Genomic DNA, 22,251 nt, shown 5'->3' on the forward strand with positions numbered 1-22,251 from the left:
TAGTTCCCAGGTATGCTAAGAATTGGTCCTGTTCCATACCTCATTTTGTGTACCTTATTTATATTGATATTTTTACATTTGAGTTGAGGTAAAGCAGAAGAGACCAACAACAAAACCTATCTATTCTCCATACGTATTTTCCTTAGATTTGATTTTAAGAATTCTTAAGCCTCTGCCAGGAAAATAATTAGCAGCTCAGATAAGAGGTCACTATGGCAACTACATGTCTGCCATCAGTATATATGAGAGAACTATAAATTTGATTAGAGAGTTACACATAGTTTGCAAGCCCATATCTCACTTTTAGGGTATAGGGAGTGAAAAGGAAAATTTAGCAGGAAAGAGCATGGTTTTTATCTCTATGTCATTATCAATCATTATGTTTTAGAGGTTAATGCTCAGAGGTTCTTGTGGTTGAGGGAGTGAATTTAATAAGCAGTTTAAGAAGGCTCCAAGGTGAATGGGGATATTATTTTGTTCCATTCTACACTCAGAAAAAAAGAGATGTTTCAGCTTGATGCATTTTTACTTATCCTTCTTTAATAACAATATCCAGAATCAAGCAAGAGTGCCTATAGAAGGATGCTGGAAGGAACATTTTTTAAGGAATATAACAAAATAAGGGGAATCTAAGTATGGCTGGCAGTTTTCTCTTGGTAAATGAGATCCTGGAGGTAGAGCTGTGTCTGGTGTACAGGAAATTCTGCCAAAGGGATCATAGAGGCAGTGTCAAAGGGTCAGAGTGAAAGTAAGCATGCTGTATTCCAGAGGGTTGAACTTGAATGGTTAAGGATGGAAGAGCACAGCAGGAAGGAGTAGTTGGGTTTGGAAAAGAGAGTGGAAGGAAGAACATCCAGGTAATTCACTGAAGAATTGGGACTTGGGAAGCAGGGAGGTAAAGTTTCAAAGTGCAGCATATCCTTTCTAGGACAGGAAAGGAACTATTAAAATGACAAATGAATTCAGATAGAATTAGTTGTTCTGGGACCCATAACTATGAGTTAATATGCAAGACCCTAATGGGTAGAGGACATTAGACTTGGTCTCTGACTTCTGTAAGCTTGCAAATTCACTAGGAAGATTATGCAAATTCACATAGCTTTCATCCCAGATTATAGGCTCAGGACTGGAGGTAAAGTTTTTGCCTTCAAAGAATCTGAACAAATTTTTGAAACTGATGACAATTTTGATTTTTAAAGACTTCAAAAGTGAATGGATGGTAGGTTCGCACAATTCCCCTTAAATAAAATCTGGAGAAATATACTGGAATTCTAGGAAAATTAACATTTAGAAAGAGAAGCAACTCAATGACTTCAATCTTGAAAGAGGCTTTGTGAATGTAAAGCATACTTTAAAAGGGAAAGATGTTAATTTCCTAATGCTTTGAAGAAAATGACCCAAAATTTCTTAGAACCCAAACTGTTTAATTTGATTGCTCTGATTTAATTGACATTTATCAGGATATACAATTAATTTTCAATGAAAGAAAATTATAATATTCCATTAACAGCAGAATTAAGAAGCAGTATTTCATATTCTGGTGTTGTTTGTAGAGATTTTGGAATCCAGAAGGGGCAAACCTTGCCCCACAATTCCAATCACTTTGATCAGCATCTCCATAAGCATATCCAATAGCCTTTCCACACCTCTACCTACATGTCTAAAATGCATTTTGAACTTACCAACCCAAACTATAGCCTACTTAATCCCCACCAAATTTCTTTCAGTTTTCCTTATCTCACTAGATGGCCACATGATCAGTTAAATTCCAAAAAGAAATTGGGGAGTTTTTTTCTCCTTCTTTCTCTCACACCCCAAATCTAAATTAACTTATATATTCTTGGGTACAACTCTGGAATTTATCCAGAAATCAGCCTACTTCTTATCACTTCCCTTACTGCTACTCTGCACAAGCCATGATCATCTTACCAAGATTGGTGTGGTAAGCTTCCTAACTCATTCCATAGCTTTTGTTTGCCCTCGCCCCATACCTCAGTCTCTCCTTCACACAAGAAGTAGAATGATCCTTATTAAAAATCTGATAAACATCACTTCTGTTTCAAAACTCTTCATTCCCCCCCCCTTTTAAAAATAATTTTCAGGGAAAAAGACTAGTATTTCATCATCAAATATCTAGATGATGTTGCTGCACACCCGACATGATCTAGCTTCAGTTATCTGACAACATATCCTTCTATTCACTCCCTTATTCATTCCACTCCAGCCATTGGCCTGCAAATAGTTGTTTTTTTTTTTTTTTTTTTTGCTATTTCCTCTTCCTGTAATGCTTTTTTCCAGATGTCTAGATCATGTTCTCCTTCACTTCAAGTTTTGACTCCTTCGAAGGAGGCCTTCCCTGAACACTCCCTATAAAGTTGTACAGTGTCTCCTCCAGACCCTCCCTAGATGCCTTCCCTGCTTTGCTTTTTCTTCCTTTAAAATCGAGCAGATTTCTTATCAACACCTAATTCTATGCATTTTGCCTGTTTTTTCATCAACTCAGCTTTATAGCATAAGCTCTGTGAACATAGGAATTTGGTCATCCTTGTTCACTGCTCTGTCCCTGGCTCTTGGAACAGGGCTCACTCCAAGATTTTGCTCTTGTGGATTTTTGTCAAAAAACTTTTCATGTGGCCTCTTAGATTTCACCAATCTAATGATGAATGCTACTTTTTCTTTGCACAGCTTTTTATCATATTAGGCATATCATCAAAAACTTTTAAAGCTCTGTTAAGTCTAATTTATCTTTTTTTTGTTTTGTTTTGCAAAACCCCATCTGGACTCATCTCATCAATCTAGAGCTATTATTCCTTGCTCTCAACACACATCTCTCACTGAAGTTATTAGTCGATTTTTGTTATGCTTGGTGTTCTCTCTCTTCCCCTCTTTTCTTCTTTTTAAAACTTTTCCTCTGGGGTGGGGTTGTGGCTCAGCGGTAGCTCACACGTACCTGTAAGGCACTGGGTTTGATCCTCAGCACCACCAAAAAATAAATAAACAAAATAAAACTTTTCCTCCAGGGAGGCTTCTTTTTCCCACCTGAATCTAGTCTATTATTTTTATGCTCTTTTCCTGGAACACCTTTCTCTTGTTCTCCACCTAATCTAATTTTAGGGTAATTTTGAAGCCCTGTTCAAGTGCTATCGAGTTCATTAAGGTTTTTCTAATTAATGCATCTTTGGTTTATCAATTCCTCTGTTTCTATATAAGTTACTTTGGCATTTAGTTAATTATTAAATTATAAGATGCCAAAGAAACATTTGATGAATATATACTCTTTAGTTAGATGCTGCTTTCTTCCAGAAAGTATTCAGGCAAGATAAAAAGATAGATAATATTCAGCATGATAACATACAGAAAGATGACTGCTTTTGAATCTGGATTCTGTATGTCTTCTAGACCAATGTGAAATATTAAGTATTTGCTTATTTGCATTTTCTATTGCTCATGACATGGATTGACACTAAATACCCATGGATTTTTAAAAAGGGAAATGTATCTTGTTATTGGGTGTTTTAGATGTTTTTTAAGTAGAAAAACAAAATGGCATAAATTACCATGTCTGTTCTCCCACTGCTTACACTATTCAAAACTCCTTCAAAATTGATGTGACTCTTGGTGGTGTGTTTTTGTTGGAATTTTGGACCAATACTTGGCAGTTCATTGGCTGTTTTCAATGTTCTTTTCTTTACAGAATGAAAAAAAACGGGACCAATGGATCTTAAAGTATAAAAATTCTAACCACTTCTGTGGCTACCCATACATCCCTTGAACAAGCTGTGACTTCTTTTCTCTTGATTGCTCCATCTTCCTTAAGTCTATTTTGTAAGACTAAGGGACTTTTAACAGCAATATGCATATAGTAAAATTACATTGGTCGTGCACATATGCCAGGTACTATGATAGACATAATAATCCCCGTGAATACAATTTTCATTGACTTATTTACTATTAAGACTGAAACAGTATGAGATAAGTAGCGACTCAGAAAAGTTGAGGGAGAATTTTCTAGTACTTTCTAGCATTTCCTTTCGTTAGGTATCACTGGCCAATATAAAATTAGATCTGATTCATTAATTTTAAACTCAAATACATTCACTATCTTTATCAGCTTTATTTGTACCCCTTTCCAAATTCTCTGCCTTACCTCTTGTTGACACCTCTTTTGCACATCTCAAGTTGCAATAACAAGCTTTGTGCCTGCACAACCTTGAGCATCTCGCCTTATCCTAGACCTTAGATCTTATTTCCTGCCCCAGGATAGTCAAGGGGAATCATTCGGTATTAATGCATGTGTAATTCGTAATTCAGGAATATCAATGCCAAAGCATCATCCTTCACTGGAGCCTAAGGATTCCTCAGAAATTTTTGTGGGAAAGGGGAGCAGCCACCTGTACAGAGTTTGACTCAGTCCATCATTGTGCTAGCTTTCCTCCTTTTACTTGTTACGCCCACATCATTCATTCATGCCTCTGGATTATACAGCCTCTTAACGTGTAAGCTTCCGGCTCATTCCCTGCATTATGGTGAACCTGGCTAAAAACAGCCTCACTCTGAATACATGGAGGATAATTTTCAGTACTTCTCAAGGGAATATAATTGTAATTATACTACAGTATTCTTTGGAAAATCCCCTGTACAAAGGATGGGTTATATCTTTTCTTAATCTCCAAAGTGAAATAATCACTTTAAAATACCTTAGAAACCTCTTTTAGAGTTCACAGTGTACCCAGATGGATCTAAGCTGTATGTCAGGGACATGCAATACATGAAAACCAGAATCCTTTCTTTAAGACACTCACAGCATGTTGACAAACACAGACATCTAAATCAACAGTTAAAAATGCAGAAAAGTAAGAGTAAAGATTTGCAATCATGCTAAGACTTCCAGAAGAAAAACTTCTGTAAAGAGGAAAATTTAGAATGAAAAGCTGAGACTAATCACATAGTAAAAAAGAAGGAGGAGGTAAATGCTGCCAGAAATAATAGTATAATGACACAAAGGGTTAATAACAAAATATCTTCCAAAAAGTGAAAGTAGTTCGGGTTTTTTTGGAGTATAAAATCCCAATGGAATACCCAAGAAGATGGATCTGCAGACAACAGGTAGGGATTGTGCAATGAGAGACTCAGATGTCTTGCTTAGGAAACCATAACTCATTCTTCAGGGGATGAGAAGCCAATGAAAATGGTAGTTCTAAAACCCATTTGAGTCAAAGATTACTTTGAGAAACTGGTTAAAATGATTTCTCTCCAGAAAAGATCACAGACACCCAAAAGTCTTCATTCTATTTGTTGTGAATTATTTTGACTCCCTTAAAACCTACTCCTAGGCCTGGTAAGATTACTATGTTAAGGCCTCTTTCGCTCAAAGGTTTAAAGCATGAGAGTATTATGGTCAGATACATGTTTTGAACATTTTGGTAGTAATATGAAAATGGATTTTTGGAAGGCAAGTTTCTAAGTATGAATATCTGTGATACAACTACATGATAATGCAGTCAAATCAAGACAAGCCATCATATCATAGCATTAGTAAAAAGGAAGTAATGAATGTTAAGTGATAACTTGAGAAGCACTATTAGCAAGACTGAAATGGATTAGCAATGTCCAGAGAAAGGTGAGATGATAATGGAGAATGAGTTTGCTTTTGGACATATTGATTTTGAGGAATTTAAAGCATCCAAGTAAAATTTCCTACAAGAATTTGGGTACATCAATCTTGAGCTGAGGGTTCAAAGAAAGAAGGGCCTTTAAAGGAGACTGAGGAGAGATATTTGTAGAATCACTCAGTTAGGTAGGAGTGAGAGAGGCACCCAGAAAATAAGCAGTGATAACCTCAAGAATGAGTAGATGTTCACACAAGTTTAAATAAAGATGAGGTCTGGAAAGTTTCTATTGCATGCAGCCATTAAGATGTCAGGTGTAAGCAGTTTTCCCAGAGTGGTTGAGGCATGAACCAAATTAAAACAGGTTGAGGAGGGAATGAAAACTGTGGAAGTAAAGGAATTGGTTAAGAATATTTTAGAAGTTTAGCTCTAAGAAGAATGTGCAAGAAAAGGCAGCAATAGCTAGATGTTTTAGATAATCATAGAAGCAATTCATTTGTTTGTGTGTGTGTTTGTGTGTGTACAAGACTAAAAGAGAAGTGAGCTTGTTTATATACCATGGAAAATGGGAAATGGGAAAGCAGATGAACAGAATGAGTAATGGTGGTGGGTTAAACAGACGGAGGACCAAGAGGGACATGACATAACAGGATCTAAGCCATGAGCCTAATGGATGGCCTACACCTTACACAAGGAAAGGGCCTCTTACCCTCCCTGAATTGGAAAACTGTTGAATATGGGGTCAAGGTGAAGATAATTATGAGCCTGGCATGCGAGGGAAAGTTGAAGGCCCTTTTTGTCTGATTATGGAACTTTTCTGAGTGACATCAAAGAAATGATGATATTTTTGAAAAGATCTTGAAGGGATTGAAGGAAAGACAATCAAGAAACCCAAATTTAAAGCTGAAACTCTTGGTTTGTACTCACCAATCTTAGAGGGTCATGATTTCCTTCGGTGTTGCTCAGCTACATACAAGTAGGGAAATGGTAGATTACTACAGAGTTGAGGTCTGCTTGGGCAGAAATGGCTGAAGGACAGAGTGCAAGGGAGTTGGGAAGAAAGTGAGGGTCTAGGTAGCTAGTGGGGATGGAAGGGAATCAAGAGAAAACTGGATACCCAGGGGGAAATGAAGGGAAATAAGGTCTATAGCTATTAAAGAGAAAGTGTCGTGGAGAGTGAGAATGTGAAAGAACCCAAGGGAACTAAGTTTATTTTCAGAAAATATTGAATTTATGGTTCTTTGATGTGGAACTGTTCCAGTTGTCTGTCCTTGGGTTAGGGAAGGTGAAGCAGAAGGGTAGATCTCCAGATGAACTATAGGTTTAGCAAGGAGCTCATGTTTAGCAAGAAAAGGAGCTATGGGTTTAGCAAAAAAAATCTACACAAACACCAGAACATTCAGGATGATAGTGTGAGCCTGAGCAAAGTCTTTACAGGCAAAGAGAAGAAAGGGTAATACACACAATCCTGCTTTATCTGAGGTTGAGGGATTAGGCATCTTTCTTTGGAGGGGGAAAACTATATATATATATATATATATATATATATATTTTTTTTTTTTTTTGTATTGAATCTATGTCCCCTTGCATGCTAAGCATGTGTTCTATTACAGAGTTACAACTCAACCCCAGTACTGGGATATTCTAGGAGGAGAAAACAGTTTCAGGATGAGAAAGAGGAGCAGGAAGCATCCTTTGTAGGGGTTGAAAATATAAAAGTGTTTGCTTAAAATGGAGGAGTGGTTTCATTTAAAGGATGGTAGAATGTGGAGGAGTGTTTTTAGAAAGTGAAGAGAAAACGTCTTGTGATTAAAAAAAATTTAAAACAAAAACAATTTAACTTTTTAAAAACTGTATTTCCTGGACTTGTCCATGCCACCCTTGTTTGCATACCGCCTATTATCAACATCTACCAGAAGTAATGCTGTGTGCAATACAGTTTGGGGAACATTGGCAGAGCAAGAATTACATTGTTCTGTAATCAGGTTTCTGCCAAGTCATGGTAAATGCAGTTCTTGAGATATCTGGAGGGCAATGTTTGGACAAAGATGAGCTGGCTTCAAGGCCACCCAATTTGTTGGGTTTTTATTCATGGCCATTTGTCTTTTCAACTCAGATAGATTGAGAGTGCTTTGAAATCAGAGATAGTTATAATTTCTTTGCATTGTTACTGAGCATGTCAATAAATGCTAAATAAATATCTTGTTCTACTGATGAGTGTGCAATGAGTCAAAAAGTTATGGCATAGTTTTTAATGTCTTGCTTCTTTTGTCTTTCTTGGGGATTTATTTTCCCTTTAGGTTTTGAACGTAATGTGAAATACCCAGATATATTGGAGTTCTTGTGAATAATTAATAATAATTATTACTTCCACCTTTCAACAAGTCATGTACCTATATACTTTCTTTGATAATTTTGATAGGATGGTCCTGGACAAAGAGATTTAAGAAAAGAACATTTGATATTATTGATTATTGAAGTAGGTTTTCTAAGTATTGGAAGAACATAAATAAACAGTATAGGGAGGGTTTGAGAACTATGTAGCTAATTCATGTACTTAAAAGTGGTATTTTTTCACAGTAAAATTTGAAAAACTAATTAAGGTATAATATACATACACAGCTAACCAAAATATGTTACAATTATCAGGAAATTGCCCTTGAGAATACTTTAATTACCTTATACAAGACAGTAAATTTGGCTTTATGTATATAAAATAAAATGTAGTGTAAGTGTAATTCATACTGCTATGCACAGAATTTAATATTATGAAAATAAAAAGGAAAGTATAATTTACAATATTTATAAATAGAAAACAGTTAAATAGAGAAAGATATGCATATTTGCTTCCATTTGCAAAAGTCCAAGGCAAATTGTTATATTTTTATGACATAAAAAAGTAAAGATATAAAATGGCTGAAAGTTATAGCTTTTGAGTCCAGTATAGTTGTAAATTATACTTCTGTTTTAAATGAACTTTAATATTATATTTTATTTATTTACTAATGTTTTTCTATGAAAGACATTTGTCATGAGCAAAATACAAGAAGAAGTAAGGACACTGTTAGAAACTTCCAGTCTGAGCCTTTTGTTATAACTGTCCTCCAACATCAGCAGAACTGTGTTTATTTAGGACAGAGTTGCAAAACATGTTGCTGAGTTTCACCTTCCTTTGATAATGAAGTTTTAGAACATGATACTAATCAACAGTTCAACCAGACATTGCCAGTCCACATTTCTCTCTTTAGAGATGTGGATACAGAGGAGTTCAGAATACATTGCCACAAAAGTACCTACACAATCTTCCTCTCCTGAGGAAGACCCAGTGTCTATGAGAACCCTAGGCAGTCATTCATATCAGAAATCTTCATTCTCATTGCTGAGACTGGTCTTGATCCACAGGCCTGTTATCTCAGGTTGGTTGATTTGGAGATCTGTGTTGACAAACCTTTGTGAGATCTGTGTTGACAAACCTTTGTGTAGTCATGAAAACCCTACTGGACCCAGTAGTTAGGTAAGCACTTTGAATTAAACTTGTTTTTCGTCTACTTAACCTCCCTTTGTAGTTTCAGGGAAAACATTTGCTTATAAATGTTTCTCTGGTCAGCCTCAGAAGTGAAGTGGATTGAACCTAGCTCCAACTTGCCAATGATATAAGAGGAAAGATTTTTTAAAAAATCATTTCTTTAAAGCCTACAAAACCAAAACACTAAATTAAGATGGCTTGAATGAACTTTTATTTCTACTTTGAAGACTGAGGTCTAGATTTTGGGTCTAGAAGTTCACACTCTTAATCCCCAGAGTGAGTGGTTTATATTGTACAATTTAAGATTATTAGAGGTTTCAATCACCATTTTTAATTATTTAGGCTTCAAGGAGACAATCTGGCTGAAAGGACTGAAGAGACGTTACAATTGCTTCATTCTCCAGATGAAATAATCCCAGATTCATTGGGTAAGTTTTGAATTCTACAATATTTATTAAAGCTTTAGAAGCATGTAATGATTAGAAGAAAGAAGGAAGGAAGGAAGGGAGGGCGGGAGGGAGGAAGGGAGGGAGGGAGGGAGAAGAAAGAAAAGAAAAGATCTTCACCTGTGACAAATCTCAGCCCTGTGGGTCACCTGTCCACCACCAGCACAGTCCTTTGAGCTGTGTATCAGGAGTTAAGGGCAGAGGACAAAAAGAAGCAGGAAATGTGTGTTCTGAGGAACAGCAAGGAGTTGTTGGTTACTTTCCAAATTGTCACCAATTCTAACTTGTGTTAGAACTCTACTTTTCTTGCTGGATCTATAGAAAATAGAACTCATTATCTGCCCCTTGAAACTTGACTTATCTCCTACTCTCATTCTCACACCATCCGTCCAGTCTTTTTTGGGGAGAAGGTCAGTATTAGACTTGAAAATATCATATACTTTCTCTCTCAGCCCTGTGTTAAATTGGTGTTCAATTATGTCAATGTCACTTTGGAATTTACTTCCTGATCCAGGCTCCTCTCCATTTTTCCTGTTAGTGGCTGGTGTACATTTTCCTTCTCTTTCTTCACCTAGTGTAGAAACCTTCTTTGCCCTCCTTGCACTATCTCACCCCTCCTTAGTTAATTTACTTTCTAAAAATAAAGCTGATTAATCTGCACCCATTTTACATAGGACAGAATTCAAACTTCATACCTTAGCATATGAAGTTAATGTCAGAGCATTTCAAAATGTTTGCTGAATAAGTGAATAAGTACATGCACTACTGCTTCAATGCCATCTAAGACACATCACCTCTTCCTTGACCATTGTTCTAGCAAGACAGTATGTCCAGTTAAGATAGAAGAGAAACTATAGAATATTTCCTTATACCTGGATAGAGAAAGGTTATTTTAAATAAGACACAAGAATTTTAAATATTAAAATATATAACAAAACAATAGTGCACTGTACATTTTAAAACACTAGAAGAAAGGATTTTGGATGTTTTCACCATTAAAAAATGATGAATGAGGAGACAGTTATGTTTAACCTGATTCAACATAACACAATGTATGCATGTGTTGAAATACCCTATGGCATTCCATTAATATGTATAATTTTTATGCTTCTATTTATCAGTAACAAGTATATTTAATTTAAATAAAAAATGAGCTAAATACTTTTTAAAACAGAAGAAAATAAAAAATTTAACTATAGAAAATTAAGAACTGCTGTTTATAAAATGATGCCAGAAGAAAAGCCATAAAATGGGAAGATATATTTGCAATGTGTTTGTCATTGACCAAAGATTAATATTTAGAATATGAAGAACACCTACAATTTAATAATAAAGATCAACAAATCCATATAAAAATAAGCAACAGGCATTAAAAAAAAACATTTCACAGAAGAGGAAATACAAATGGCCAATGAACACATGAAATATACATCACTACCCTACTAATCAGGGAAATTAAGATCATGTTGAAATATTATTTTATAACCATTTTTGGCATTGGTTAAGAAAGTTGGTAAAACCAAGTACTGGTGAATACAGAGCGGAGAGGAAGATAATATATCCCAGATGGATTATAAACAATTTTGAAAATGTTTTCCATTATCTTAAAATCTTGAGCATTCATAAAAGCTAAACCCAGAAGCTCTATTTCTAGAAAAATATCTTAGAGAATAAAGCCCTGACCTATGAACAAGTCTCATTGGTATATTTCTCCCTCTCTGCCTGCTCTTTTTTTTTAAAGAGAGAGAGAGAATTTTTTAATATTTATTTTTCAGGTTTTGGTGGACACAACATCTTTATTTTATTTTTATGTGGTGCTGAGGATTGAACCCAGCACTGCGTGCATGCCAGGCGAGCGCAGTACCGCTTGAGCCACATCCCCAGCCTCGTCTTGGCCTGTTCTGATTCTGTGCTCTAAGGTTATCCTAAGTGTCCCTGAAGTCTTGCCCACACCATTTTTTTAACCCCCTCAGGCCTAACCATCTTTTAATTGCTTCATATGTATTTGTTCTTCTCACATGCTTATTGAGATTTTTTTGTGTACCCCAGCATTCCCAATATAAAACTAATATGAGACCCTTTTCATAGAATATGGTGGAATAACTCTCTATGAGGCATAGTGATGTCCTGCCCTGAATCCAATTTTGAAGACTCTTGTGTCCAAATTGCAAATCTGTGAAACAGATTCACATTGAGTGAAGAACAGATTCTTTGTGATGGAAATACACCAATGTAAATGGCTTTTAAAAAAAACCACTAATATGAGACAGATCCTGGTTAACAATTTGCCCACTAATAGTTTAAATTCTATAAAAACTACTCCAAGTGATCAATCTATATATCTATATATAAAGGATATATAGGTATATAAACTTTAGCAACTGTATTTACATAATTATTGAGCACTGTAGGGACTTAAATATCTGGAGATATTAAGTAATACAGATAATGTTTTGATTTTTGTAAATATTTTTCTTCTTTTTCTTTTCTTTCTTTTTTCTCTTTCTTTCTTTTCTTTTTTTTTTTTTTGCAGAACTGGGGATTGAATTCAGGGCCTTGCACATGTTAGCAAGTGCTCATTTTAGGAAGCTTGAGCTTTACCCCCATCCCTTTTTAAATTTTGAGACAAGGTCTCACTAAGTTGCTTTGTCTGACCTCAAATTTATGATCTTCCTGCTTCAGCCTCCCTAGCAGCCGGGATTACAGATGTGGGTCATTGTGCTGACCAGTAATAGGTCTGTGTTTAAGCCTACTTGCATTCAGTGGGGAAAAAAAAACCACAAACATTAAATTTAAGCTCCTTTCTTGAAATGCTAAACTCCTACATTCTCTGCACTCAAATATTAGTATACCCGATGAACACATGCCAAAATAAAAGTTCCTGGTTTAGTACATCCTTTTGAAAATTCCTTTAGTCAAATACTAAATCCCATAGTTGAATATTATTGGATTAGCCAAAAGTTGTCATGTGACTTTTATATGAACTATGCATCCACCTTGAGCCTGGCTCAATGTGTGTAAGTATTTTTATGAAAAAATGTAATTTGTGCACAAAACATCTTTCGACACAAGCAGAAATAATAGAAATAATGTCAGGAAGAAATGGAATGAAGCTCAACATTGCGATAAACTTTATAGACTTCTTCTAGGTTCCTGTTAGTATGCTCAGTCAACCGAGACAAAATTTCTAGTCCAAATGCTAATAGAGATTGTTAGTTTTTGAGAAAAGTTTTCCATGCCTCAGTTTCTCCCCCATGTCTTATTTTGTTCTTCTCTTAAATGAGGGGTGAAAATCAACTCTGCAATATTTGACAAATTTAGTGACTAACTTTCCATCAACTTCTATGTGACTTAAAATAACTCTAATAATTAATCCCTTCAATTTTGAAAATCATGAGTTCTTATAAGATAAATTGCTCTGGAATAGCAAAATTGTTTACACATTTGAATGCACCAATTATTGTTAATAAGCAACAACTTCAGAACTCTTCAGGAAAAACGTTCACCCCCTAAGCATTATAAATAAAAGGTTTCATGGTGGGTGTGGTGGTGCATGGTTGTAGTCACAGTGATTCAGTAGGCCGAGGCAGGAGGATCCCAAGTCTGAGGCCTACCTAAGCAATTTAGTGAGAGCCTGCCTCCATGACTTAGTGAGACCCTGTCTCAAAATAAGAAATATAGGACTGATGGTATAGCTCAGTGGTTAAGTACTTCTGGGTTCAATCCCCAGTACCATTCATTTACTCAATCAATTAAATAAAATGCTTTATTTTCATGATGTCTATTTGCCTTAACTTGCTTGTTAGATTGGTATCCTATCTTAAGATTTGATCTATATGGCAGAACTCATTTAACTTAATAGCTTCTGATAGGGTCACATTTGTAAATTCTCAAATATTCTGGCAGCTCTTCACAATTATCCCTTTCCCCTAAGTTCAATGTCCTTTACCCAGATCACACCAGCTACAGCATGAAACAGGAAGAATTCAACCCAAACAAGAATAGAGTGTAAGACCATGAAAAGTTGCCAATAATTTCTGGTAAATATTCTTTGCTAAAATATCAATACTGTAAATGTGTTCAAGTGAATTCTACGAGAGTTATAGAAAATTATCTTATTTCAATATATTTGAAAGGGCTTACTAAAGTGCATGACATATAATATTTGCTGGATAAATGACTACACAGAATCCCCATAAATAATTGAATGAATGGATTAATACACACATATATAATGAAGCTCTAAAACCATTACCTACCTACTGAGAGGAACATTGAGAGTATTTCTAAGTTTTAAAAAAATCAGCAAAACCCCAAAGAGGATGGTTTTCCTTCCCCTATATTCAAAAATAGTTTTGTGATGTAGAATAGAACAATTTGATATTATTTTAAAATCAATATTCTAGTCAAGAATTTCAACAAATAAAACAAACCTAATGAGTGAATTCTAAAGTTACACCAGCATTTGTTCACAGTTCTGAAGAATGTAATTTAGCCTTAGGGAATTTAAATTATTCCTAATTTACATCCTAATTTAAAGAGTCTATTGTCACCCTTACAACTTGGTTTTAGTAGATGGGAGTTCAAGTGTTCTTTTCAAGTGGATTATGATTTTTGAATTTAGTGTAAGTCTCATTATCTGTCTTGATTTTATCTTCTTTAAATTAGCTTCTTTTTAATGCCAATGTTCTGTTTAGAAGAGTAGTAGATCAAAGTTTTACATTTATCTATAACTTGAGAAAGTATCTGCTTCTCCCAAAGTGAGTTTTATAAGCAGGGCTTTCTGTGTTCTAAAAGGAACTCTACTTTTATATCTAGATAAACTCTATGCTATGAGATTAGCAACCTTTCTTCCTGAATATAAAATTCTGAATTATCAGAGATAAAGAGAGCTATGGGATTTAAAAGCTACGATTATGGATTTGTGCCAAGTTTCCTTTTGTCTCTCTTCTCCTTGGTGGCCATTAAGGGCTAGAAGGATTTCATGCTTTGAATTTCTTCCCAGAGTACAAATTTTATGCAATCAAAAAATGTCTTCATTTACACATTAATCTAAAGGAAAATCTTCATGATTCAGAAGGCTGTCTTTCAATATTACTAAATATAAGAAGTCATTTTTTAAAACTCACTGGTTTAAAATACCTTCCCCTAAAGGGATTTTATTGTTGTTGCTTTAATAGAAGGAGTTAATATTTTACAAAAGGAAGTTGACAGTATCTGGTGTAGATTATCTGTAGATATAAATAATCCATATATCCATCCTTACTGCAAAATTCTTTATAACCCACAGAAACTCATGCTGCTATAATTTAACTCAGCAGACATATGGAACAGCTTGCCAAGATTTTATTCACATATTCGAATATAACTATTCTCCCACCCCTCTATTTAGGCTAAATAATCACAACCTCTTGCTTAATATATTAAAGTAGAAAACCTACCACCATGTAAAAACATGTACTCTTCTGTGGATTCTTCACAAATTTTCATCCTATTTAAAAAAGAGAACACAAATTGATACTTAAATTGTGTAGCCTTGAAAGAAGACAGTTACTTAATGAATAAAACCAACAAGGAAATATAAAATTACAAAGCAGAAAAAGAACATTAAATATAAATATATTCCAACAACTAGATGAATAATATGCCATAAAAAGTGTTGCTTCACTTGCATAATAAGCTGCAGTTCTTGTACTTTTCTGATTTTATTGCACCTTTTAAATTAAAAATACCTCCATAAATTATCTTTAAGCTAAATAAATATCATTCTGACTTTATTTTAATTCACAGACACTGATTTTTCAACAATCAGTGCAATAATTTTAATATTATTTTCACTAACAGGTTTATATATCAGAGAACTAGTAAGCAATTTGTGACTTTAATTTATTCATTTAAAAAAATTAAAATAGATTCTTTACCTGGGACTGAAGAAGCACTGATGGAGGAGGGTGAAGAATTTGAGAAAGCATCTAAATTAACAGGACCTGTAAGTATATTCATTTACTTATTTTAATCCTCCAATCTAATGTCTATTATGGGAAAAACCTAAAAGGAAAGCAACATTCTTGAAATTAAAGAATATTTTTAAATGTGCATGCAGCATTCTCTATATAGTCAACAGAAAGCTTGCATCAGTAGATGGTCCACTCTTTTTTTTTTTTTTTTTTTTTTTAATATACAGCAAGGCTGCAATCAGCTCTTTTAGCAATTGCAGACATCTTGACAGAGAAGGGAAGGACCAAGTTCTGGTGTGATTGGCTGCTTACTTATGCATATGGTTCTAAGGGGCTATGTGCTGCCATCTTAAACCACAATAAGCAACTACGTGTATCTTAATAGAAAAAAAAAGTTTTGCATATCCTGAAAATTTATATATTACTTAAGCATGCTCTTTTAGTTGTGAAGTCCTTGTGATATTTTTATTAATCTCTTCATAGGTGTATACTGGAAGAGAACCCATTAGGTTTATGATTTTTAATAAAAGTGAAGGTTACAAAAATAAATACAGAAAACCAAATCTCTGTATGAATTCTAAATATAAAGTCAAGTAAAGATTCTGAGTTGTGATAAAACTCAAGCTAATACAATCTTTCATGATCTTAAATACAGTATTTAGATTGTGTGCACGTAATACTTCCATGTTCTCTATATTATTTTGCTTTGGTTGCCATAATAAAGTAGACAAACTGGGAGCTTAAACAATGGAAATTTATTTTCTCACAACTCTGGGAGCAGAAGTCTGAGATAAGGTGTGGCCAGGTACATTCTTCTGAGGCCTCTTCCTTTGTCCTGTGGATGGCAGAGAATGTCCTGTGTCCTGTGTCTCCCCACCTTCTTCCCTGTGTGCATGCCTCTGTCCTAATCTCTTCTTATCACTAGTAATATTGGTTTTGAGCCCACTCTATTAACCACATTTATCTTAATTACTTCTTTAAAGAGCCTATCTTCAAACATTCTGAGATACTGAACTAGGACTTCAACTTACAAATTTTAGGGGCACACAATTAGGCCCCTAACACTCTATGATGAAATTACATTATTTAAAACTTTATTTGGATTATAAGATTTGGATAAGGGCACTACATTTTCCTATGGACTTCATAATAAATTAATTCTAAAACTTACTGAGGAATTAATGTATCTTTCACTTGTCAATTGCTTTCTAATTACAGTTTCCCTGATCTTTTTGAAATTTTGCATTTCCCTTACTTTCTTGTATATAGTACTTGTCACTTCTGCTATGCTTTGTAAATTATTTATTTATGTTTATTGTCGATCTCCTTCTACTATAACATAAGGCCTATAAGGGCAAGAATTTTTGTCCATTTTTCCCCCACCTGCTTATGAAGATAAATGCACCTAGTGATAATCTGTCATTCCTTGTGCTTTGCAAAGGTTTGTTTGGTTGTTTTATTGTCTGTGAATACCACCAAAGTTCTTATTCCTCCCTCATGTCTGAAAAGATAATATAAAAGTCTTTTCATAATCACTTTCCAGTGAAAAAATTTGTGGTAGGTCAATTTTATTTGTTTTCATTCATCATTTATTAGGTTTTGGATTCTTAGAAATTCTTCAATTCTTTTAATGTCAAATTACCCATTTAAATACTTTTTGGCACTAAGTGGTTAAAAATAATTCATGGATAAATGAATATGAGGTCCTTGAACAAGGCAATTTCTGGATAGTAGCTACTTTTATTATGAGGGAAAATATAGATTGAAATATTTATTATTTAGAATATTGTTATTTTAGGTGAAAATTCTCTAAAAATACATCTGTATTATTTTGGCGTATAGTGTTTTTAATAAATCAAGAAGAAATTTGTGACTTTTTCTAAATATTAACGAAGAATTGGAACAAAACAGATATTTTTCTTTATTACTATAGAAAATAAGAAAATACTTCAAAGCAAATGTTGAGTCATATCCTGCAAAAATATAAACATACCACAATACTGAAAACCATTTAGAGTATTTTCAACACATGCTTTCTCTATTTGCTAACTTTCCCTATTGGGTATTGTGTATTATTAAATAAGCAACAGACCTTTGAAAACTATTTTCTCTAGTGGCTTAATCTGTGCTTTGAATATTTTTTGAATATTTTATGAATATTTTAGTGAGGTAAAGGCAATGTTTTGATTTAAATTTTTATCCTCCCCCAAACAAGCGAGTCATTCTTCTAGAATTTCCCCCTTTACCTCCTCTGTCTTCTGGAAGAATGCCTCTTAGCATATATCCAACCCATCAAGATTAAAGCTAGATTTATCAGGCAAATGCATTTCTTAAAAATGAGCCAACCAAAAGGAAATCTTAAAAAGAAAATGCCAAGCAGCAGGTATTAGTCACAATCATTTGTATTATTAAAAATACAATAGATAATTGCTTTAGACCCTTATGATTGTTGAAGATTTAATACAAAAAAATGTTTTTTTTTTTTAAAATCATAATTCTAATGATTTTCTTAATCTTAAAATTCTATTTTGTTTTCAAGGTAGTAAATAAACATGAATATGAAGGGAAGATGAAAAATAGAAAAGACATTTGACATTAATATTTTGTTGACTTTCTCCTTTTTAAATTATTTATTGCATTCCTTGTTCATAATGACTAGCTTGTCAAAAGCTGAATCCCATAAGACTGTCATTGGTCACCATTTCTTACTTAAAGTAGAAGAAAAATTAAGAGAGATTCCTGTAGGGAAAGGTTTTCTAAAATGCCCAGCAATTACATTTTTAGTACATTTTCTTTTTGAAGGTTTTTTTTTTTTATCTATTTAGGGATATATGTAAAATTAACTAGAGTGATAATAGTAGTAGTAATAATATCAAGTATTTGTGTAGCACTTTTAAACTATTAAGCTCTTCACCATCAGTCATGTCTGCTTTTTGCAATTCTGTGATTTATCATGTTATTTTTGACAATCCTTTTGTGAAGTAATCAGCACTTAGTTTAAAAAAATATTTATTTATTTATTTATATTAATTTTTTATTTATATATGACAGCAGAATGCATTACAATTCTTATTACACATGTAGAGCACAATTTTCATATCTCTGATTGTATACAAATTATATTCACACCAATTTGTGTCTTTATACATGTACTTTGGATAATAATGATCATCACGTTCCACCATCATTTCTGACTCCATGCCTTCACTTCCTCTACCACCCCTCTGCCCTATCTCACCCCTATCTGCCTAATAGAGTTCTTCTATTCCTCCCATGCTCCCTCTCCTTATCCCACTATGAATCAGCCTCCTTATATCAAAGAAAACATTCAGCATTTGGTTATTTGGGATTGGCTAACTTGACTTAGCATTATCTTCCCAAACTCCATCCATTTACCTGCAAATGCTGAACTTATTCTCTTTTATTGCTGAGTAATATTCCATTGTGTATACATACATGCCACATTTTTAAAAATCCATTCATCTATGGAAGGGCATCTAGGTTGGTTCCACAGTTTAGCTATTGTGTGAATTGTGCTGCTATAAACATTGATGTGGCTGTGTCCCTGTAGCATGCTGTTTTTAAGTCCTTTGGGTTCATCATCGATAGCAATTCGAGAAGTGCAAATCAAAACCACTCTAAGATTTCATCTCACTCCAGTCAGAATGGCAGCTATTATGAAGACAATCAAAAATAAGTGTTGGTGAGGATGTGGGGAAAAAAGGTACACTCATACACTGCTGGTGGGATGCAAACTGATGCAGCCAATATGGAAAGCAGTATGGAGATTTCTTGGAAAATTGGGAATGGAACCACCATTTGACCCAGATATCCCTCTCCTGGGTCTATACCCAAAGGACTTAAAATAGAACTTAGTTTTAAATGATTGTACTGAAGTTGCAAAGGATCTTTATTCTTTGACCTGGGTTATATAGACAAGGTGGGACAAAACTCATTTTTCTCCAGGCCCAAATGTTCTTTTCATGGAACTTATCATAATTTGTACAATTATTATTTGTTAGGAACTAATTCACTGTTAAGTAACCCATGCAATAATAAGGATGAGGATTGGACTACAATCAGTAGCCAATATCAAAGATAGGATTATTCACGAGGTTTAAGAAGATAGTGGAAAAGCAAGAATTGAGGGAGAAGTATAAGAGGTAGATGGTAGCAGTAAATATAGAGCATTAGGAATTAGTCTTGCTTGGTTGTTCACAATTAAGAGGTGTCTGAGAAACCTAGCAGAATGACAAGAAGGGAAAGTACTGAGAAGAAAGCTAACACAGAAACCACTCATGCCCAATGCATGTTTCCTGGGGCACAACTGATCCAAATTTTTATTTTGATAAAGTTAGGTTGGAGGTAAAGTTTCATTACTTTCAAGTTTGCCCAATATTGTGCTTTGTGGATTAGTGCAAAAAGCAGTGCATTGGATGCTCTGGGGCCAAGTGAATGACTTTCTTGTTCACTCTTTCCTGATTCTTTTTACTTCCACTCACAAATAGTGAGGTTTGGATCTGATTGTCAAAAACTGAAATTTCCCTCACATAACACATGTTCTCGAGGTCCCATGCTTATGGACTTAAAAAAATGAATGAATGTGTATAAGAACTAAATATAGTACTTTTTGGATAACAGCTCTAATTGGAAGATTTGAAGATCCACGTTTATGTTCATCTCTTCTGCAAAACACAAACAACAGACTTACAATTGCAGGGAGGTCTGATAGCAAGAACATTGTTCCTAAATCAATTTCTTCATTCTGAAACAATAAGATGAATTGCTTTTTGCTAATTTTTAGAAATTCTATTCAGTGCATAGGTCAGCAAAGAGTCTTTTCTGTATTTCTTTCCCCTGACTGAATGTTAATTAGCAGCAGAATGGAAGCCTCTTGTATTAAATCCTGGGTGCTTTGGGAAGTTATATTAAAAGAGGCATTCCACTATGCACAATGAATATTGATTGCTAAGACAAAGCAAGTTTTGCCATCTGCTGAAATCATGTGACTTTTAAGAATATTCAGGTTGCACAAACGTGTTTTATTTTTCATCTCCAGAAGCCTGGAGAGGCTTCCTTTCAGGCCAAAGAGTATGTGTCTCCTTCAAGATTAATTCTTCTATTCCATTTCCAGTTTCCTAGATCTTTATTCCTTCTCTTTCAAATTGTTCATAGATCTGTATATTTGAAAGAAATAAAATGGTAAAATGATCACTTAGACTTGATAGCAACATAGCCATTTGAGGAAAGGTGTGAGAAAGTGTGGACTATTAGACTATTTATTTAACTATGATTTTTTTTCTTCTTTTGTGGTTTTGGAGATTGAACCTAGAGGTGTTCTACCACTGAGCTATGTCCCTAACAATTTTTATTTTTTATTTTGAGACAAGGTCTCACTAAGTTGCTGAAGCTGGCCTCAAATTTGTGATGCTCTTGCCTCAGCCTCCTAAGTGGCTGGAATTATAGATATGAGACCGCATGCCCAGCTTTAACTATGAATTTTGATACCCCTATTTTATATGTTGATTTTTACTAATGTTACTTTCTTTCTTTCTTTTTTTTTGGGGGGGTGGGGGGGTTAACCTGGAATTGAACTCTGGGATACTCAACCACTGAGACACATCCCCAGCCCTATTTTGTATTTTATTTAGAGAGAGGGTCTCTTTGAGTTGCTTAGCACCTCACTTTTGCTGAAGCTGGCTTTGAACTCCAGATACTCCTGTCTCAGCCTCCAGAGGTGTTGGAATTACAGGTATGTGCCACTGTGCCTGGCATAATGTTTCTATACACAACCCTCCTTCATTAAAATTTTGTCTCTTACATAATTTTCAAAACCTTGATATTTTGTGTTTCCAATAAAATATCATCTATTTTTTTTCTTTCTTAGGTAGAATTTTATGGTAAGTGAATTGTTGCACATAATTTAGATGATTTATAACTATGTAAACTGATTTAAAAGTTGGGCAGTGGACATATTGTTGACTGAATAGGTTAGTGAACAAGTTGTGATTTTTTTCTTGCTTTATGTATTTAACTTGGAAAAAGAGACACACAACTAGATAGTATTTATGGAATTAAGACTAAGCATATTTTAACTTGTATTCTTGCAAAGTAAAAAACAAAGGAGATGAATGTTCACTATCATCTCACCAAATAGAAGTCATAAATTATGGTGAATTTTGTGTCTTGAAAGTTCATGTTGACAAATTGCTGGCAGCTAATTGAAGCAATGAATTTTCTGCAAAAGAAAAGTGATTAGTATCCATTTTGTTCAATCCTAAAGGCTTTTTACTATTTCTTTTTCCTTTTAGCCTGTGAAATTTCACTTGGCTTTTATGACTCATGGGCCTAAGTATGCCAATAAAATTACTAGAACTAGGTGCTACAGTAGGCAAGTTATCTAACCAAATTTTGGAATATGGTGGATTTTTTTTTCCTTTTGACATTTTGGGTCTGTTGATTTCTGACACATTGTGGATGGAAATATTTCCCCAAACCTATGCAAATATTATTTTTTAAACATCTATGAGTTTTAAAAATGTAACTTCTAAATGTCATATTTGCATAGGAAAAAATGGCCTAAGATGGTAAAGTAAGACATAATAAGTGTTTAAACATTGATTGTAGCTTTGGCAATTAATTCGGTCCCTTCACATAATTTCACTGCTTCTTCGTTAGTAAAAGTAAGGTATTATTTCTTGGAATCAGTTAAA

The 22,251-nt window shown here is 34.3% G+C and overlaps 1 protein-coding gene across 1 annotated transcript in view; it reads left to right on the plus strand.

The window, feature by feature from the left end:
• The window catches only part of C7H8orf34 (chromosome 7 C8orf34 homolog), a 394,600-nt gene that overhangs the window by 299,505 nt on the left and 72,844 nt on the right, over nt 1-22,251 (plus strand). The window contains 2 exon segments of the mRNA XM_026407762.2: nt 9,478-9,563; nt 15,494-15,570. Of these exon segments, the coding sequence (XP_026263547.2) occupies nt 9,478-9,563; nt 15,494-15,570 (163 nt within the window).

This window comes from Urocitellus parryii, chromosome 7 (assembly GCF_045843805.1).
Source record: "Urocitellus parryii isolate mUroPar1 chromosome 7, mUroPar1.hap1, whole genome shotgun sequence".
Taxonomy (NCBI): Eukaryota; Metazoa; Chordata; class Mammalia; order Rodentia; family Sciuridae; genus Urocitellus; species Urocitellus parryii.